This window comes from Stegostoma tigrinum, unplaced genomic scaffold (assembly GCF_030684315.1).
Source record: "Stegostoma tigrinum isolate sSteTig4 unplaced genomic scaffold, sSteTig4.hap1 scaffold_637, whole genome shotgun sequence".
Lineage (NCBI taxonomy): Eukaryota > Metazoa > Chordata > Chondrichthyes > Orectolobiformes > Stegostomatidae > Stegostoma > Stegostoma tigrinum.
In genome coordinates this window covers 5,001-8,760 of record NW_026728576.1, presented here as the reverse complement: position 1 = coordinate 8,760, position 3,760 = coordinate 5,001, and the positions used below count along the sequence as shown (strand labels likewise).

General features: G+C 52.4%; 1 protein-coding gene across 1 annotated transcript; it reads right to left on the bottom strand.

Annotated features, from left to right (window-relative positions):
• Positions 1 to 264: 264 nt before the first annotated feature.
• LOC132209053 (epimerase family protein SDR39U1-like) lies at positions 265 to 677 on the bottom strand (the record flags this gene model as incomplete). The annotated part of the gene is made up of 1 exon (XM_059644261.1): positions 265 to 677. A coding segment is annotated over one exon (413 nt), but the record flags the coding sequence as incomplete, so codon positions are not given.
• Positions 678 to 3,760: the final 3,083 nt, after the last annotated feature.

Sequence of the window (3,760 nt, the reverse complement as noted above, 5' to 3'; positions counted from 1 at the left end):
ACCAACGTCTGGCCACCGACCTCACCGCCCTCTGATTTCCGACCTCAACATTTTGATCATTTGACTCATCATCCTTTAACCCCTGACATCACCAACCTCTGGCCCCCAACCTCACCAACCTCTGATCCCTGGCCTCACCAATTTGACTCCTTGATCCCCTCACCCTCTGACCCCGAACTCACTGTCCTCTGAACCCCAAACTCACCATCCACCCAGCCTTGACCTTATGACCCTCTAACCACCCACCCCCAAGGGGGCCTGGGGTCAGGACACGATGCTCTTCAAAGCTGCTTGGAGCTCGGGGTAGAGGTACCTGTACCCGGTCTGCAGCGTTCTCCTGGGTATAACCCTCTGGCCCTCCAGCAACAGGACCGCCCGCTCGACGCCCAGCAGAGCCTGCAGTACAAGACTGGGCACTGGGGGCAGCACCGAGGGCCGGGTCAGGCTCAACGCCAGTGCCCTGGCGAACTCCCCATTGGTGGTCTGGGCTGGGGCCTCTCCGTTCGAGATCCCCAGGACCCACTCGTTCTCCACTGTGTGGGCAAGGATCCCACTCAGATCATCCACATGGATCCGTGGCATGGCCTGCTGGCCAGAGCCGATCGCTCCACCCAGGCCCAGCCAGAACGGCCACACCATCAGCTTGATCACACCGCCATCCTTCCCCAGGACCACTCCTGGGGGTGACAAAGAGAGGGAGACAGGGGTTAGACAGAGCTCCTACCACCATGGGACGCAAGACAGAGAGGGCGCGAGAGATCTCATGATGATGGAGCATGAGAGAGAGAGAGACAGATAGAGAGAGAGTGGGGAGAGTGGGAGCGAGGGAGAGAGTGTGAGAGAGTGAGTGAGAGAGAGATGGAGAAAGAGACAGTGAGAGAGAAACAGTGAGAGACAGTGAGAGAGAGAGTGAGAGAGACAGAGTGAGAGAGAGTGAGTGACAGAGTGAGAAACAGAGTGAGAGAGAGAGACAGAGTGAGATAGAATGACAGAGTGACAGAGTGAGTGCGAGAGAGTGCAAGAACGTGCGAGACAGTGAGAGAGAGTGAGAGTGAGTGAGAGTGAGAAGTGGGAGAAAGAGAGTGAGAGAGAGTGAGAGTGAGAGAGAGTGAGAGAGAGTAAGAGAGAGAGTGAGTAAGAGTGAGTGAAAGTGAGTGAGAGTGAGTGAGAGAGAGTGAGAGAGAGTCAGAGAGAGAGTGAGTGAGAGAGAGTGAGACAGTGAGAGAGAGAGTGACAGAGTCAGAAAGAGAGTGAGAGAGAGTGTGTGTGAGAGTGAGAGAGAGAGTGAGAAACAATGAGAAAGAGAGAGTGAGTGACAGAGAGTGAGAAAGAGAGAGTGAGAGACAGAGTGAGTGACAGAGAGTGAGAAAGAGAGAGTAAGAGAGATTAAGAGATAGAGATTGATTGAGAGAGAGAGTGAGAGAGAGAGAGAGAATGAGAGAGAGTGAGAGAAAGTGAGAGACTGAGAGTGAGAGACAGAGAGTGAGAAAGAGAGTTTGAGAGAGTCTGAGAGAGAGAGTGAGAGAGAGAGAGGGAGAGAGAGTGACAGAGAGTGAGAAAGAGTGAGAGAAAGAGAGAGAGAGATAGTGTGTGAGTGAGAGAGAGAGAGAGACAGAGAGAGAGTGAGAGAGAGTGACAGTGAGAGAGAGTCAGAGAGAGAGAGAGTCAGAGAGAGAGAGTCAGTGACAGAGTGTGAGAAAGAGAGAGTGAGAGAGTGAGAGACAGGGAGAGAGAAAGCGAGAGTGAGAGAGATTGAGAGAGAGATTGAGAGAGATTGAGAGAGAGATTTGGAGAGAGAGAGAGTGACAGAGAGTGAGAGTGAGAGAGAGAGTGACAGAGAGTGAGAGAGAGTGAGAGGGAGAGGGAGAGCGAGAGAGAGAGACCGAGAGAGAGGGAGAGAGGAAGAGAGAGAGAGAGAGGGAGAGAGTGAGAGAGTGAGAGAGAGTGTGAGAGTGAGTGAGAGAGAGTGAGAGAGAGAGTGTGACAGAGTGAGAGAGTGACAGAGTGAGAGAGAGAGTGAGAGAGAGAGTGACAGAGAGAGAGAAAGAGAGAGTGAGACAGAGTGAGAGCGAGAGCGACAGCGAGAGAGAGCAAAGCGGACAGAGTGAGAGAGTGAGAGTGAGCGAGTGTGAGTGAGTGAGTGAGTGAGTGAGAGAGAGTGAGAGAGAGGGAGAGAGAGTGAGAGAGAGGGAGAGAGAGGGAGTGAGAGGGAGGGAGAGGTAGAGAGATGGAGAGAGAGGGTGAGAGAGGGAGAGAGAGGGAGAGAGACGGAGAGAGACTGAGAGGGAGAGTGAAAGTGAGAGTGCGAGGGCAAGGGAGAGGGAGAGGGCGAGAGAGAGTGAGAAAGAGAGTGACAGAGGGAGAGAACCAGATTGAGAGAGAGAGGTAGACAGAGTGAGACCGTGAGAGAGTGAGGGACTGAGAGAGTGAAAGAGAGAGTGACAGAGAGTGAGGAAGAGATAGACAGAGGGAGAGGGTGAGCGAGAGCGAGAGAGAGAGGCAGAGAGAGACAGAGAGAGAGGGAGAGAGGGAGAGAGAGAGAGGGCGAGAGAGTGAGAGAGTGAGAATCAGGGAGTGAGAAAGAGAGAGTGAGAAAGAGAGAGAGAATGACAGAGAGTGAGAGAGAGAGTGAGAGAGAGATTGAGAGAGAGGTTGACAGAGAGAGTGAGAGAGAGAGTGAGAGAGAGAGAGTGACAGACAGAGAGAAAGAGAGAGTGAGAGGAGAGCGAGAGCGAGAGAGAGAGACAGAGAGAAACAGAGAGAGAGAGGGAGAGACAAAGAGGGAGAGAGTGAGAGTGAGAGAGAGTGTGAGAGTGAGTGAGAAAGAGCGAGAGAGAGTGAAAGAGAGAGTGTGACAGAGTGAGAGAGTGACAGAGAGACAGATTGATAGAGTGACAGAGTTCGAGTGAGAGCGACAGCGAGAGAGAGAGAGGGGGACAGAGTGAGCGAGTGAGAGTGAGCGAGTGTGAGTGAGTGGGTGAGTGAGTGAGTGAGTGAGTGAATGAGTGAGTGAGTGAGAGAGGGAGAGAGAGGGAGAGAGAGTGAGAGTGCGAGGGCAAGGGGGAGGGAGACGAGGGGGAGAGGGAAAGGCGGAGAGAGCGAGAGACAGAGTGAGAGCGTGAGAGAGTGAGGGAATGAGTGAGAGAGAGTGAGTGACAGAGAGTGAGAAAGAGAGAGAGAGAGAGAGAGAGAGTGACAGAGAGTGAGAAAGAGAGATTGAGAGATAGAGATTGATAGAGAGATTGAGAGAGAGAGTGAGAGAGAGTGAGAGTAAGTGAGAGACTGAGAGTGAGAGACAGAGAGTGAGAGATAGAGAGTGAGAAAGAGAGTTTGAGAGAGTGAGAGAGAGAGTGTGTGTGAGTGAGAGAGAGAGAGACAGAGAGAGTGAGAGAGAGTGACAGTGAGAGAGAGAGAGTCAGTGACAGAGTGTGAGAAAGAGAGAGTGAGAGACAGGGAGTGAGAAAGAGAGAGTGAGAAAGAGAGTGAGAAAGCGAGAGAGACACATTGAGAGAGAGTGAGAGAGAGTGACAGAAAGTGAGAGCGTGAGAGTGAGAGAGAGAGTGACAGAGAGTGAGAGAGAGTGACAGGGAGAGCGAGAGAGAGAGGGAGAGAGTGAGAGAGTGAGAGAGAGTGTGAGAGTGAGTGAGAGAGAGCGAGAGAGAGAGTGAGAGTGAGAGAGAGAGTGACATAGAGTGAGAAAGAGAGAGTGAGAGGGAGAGCAAGAGAGATAGACAGAGAGAGACAGAGTGAAAGGGACAGA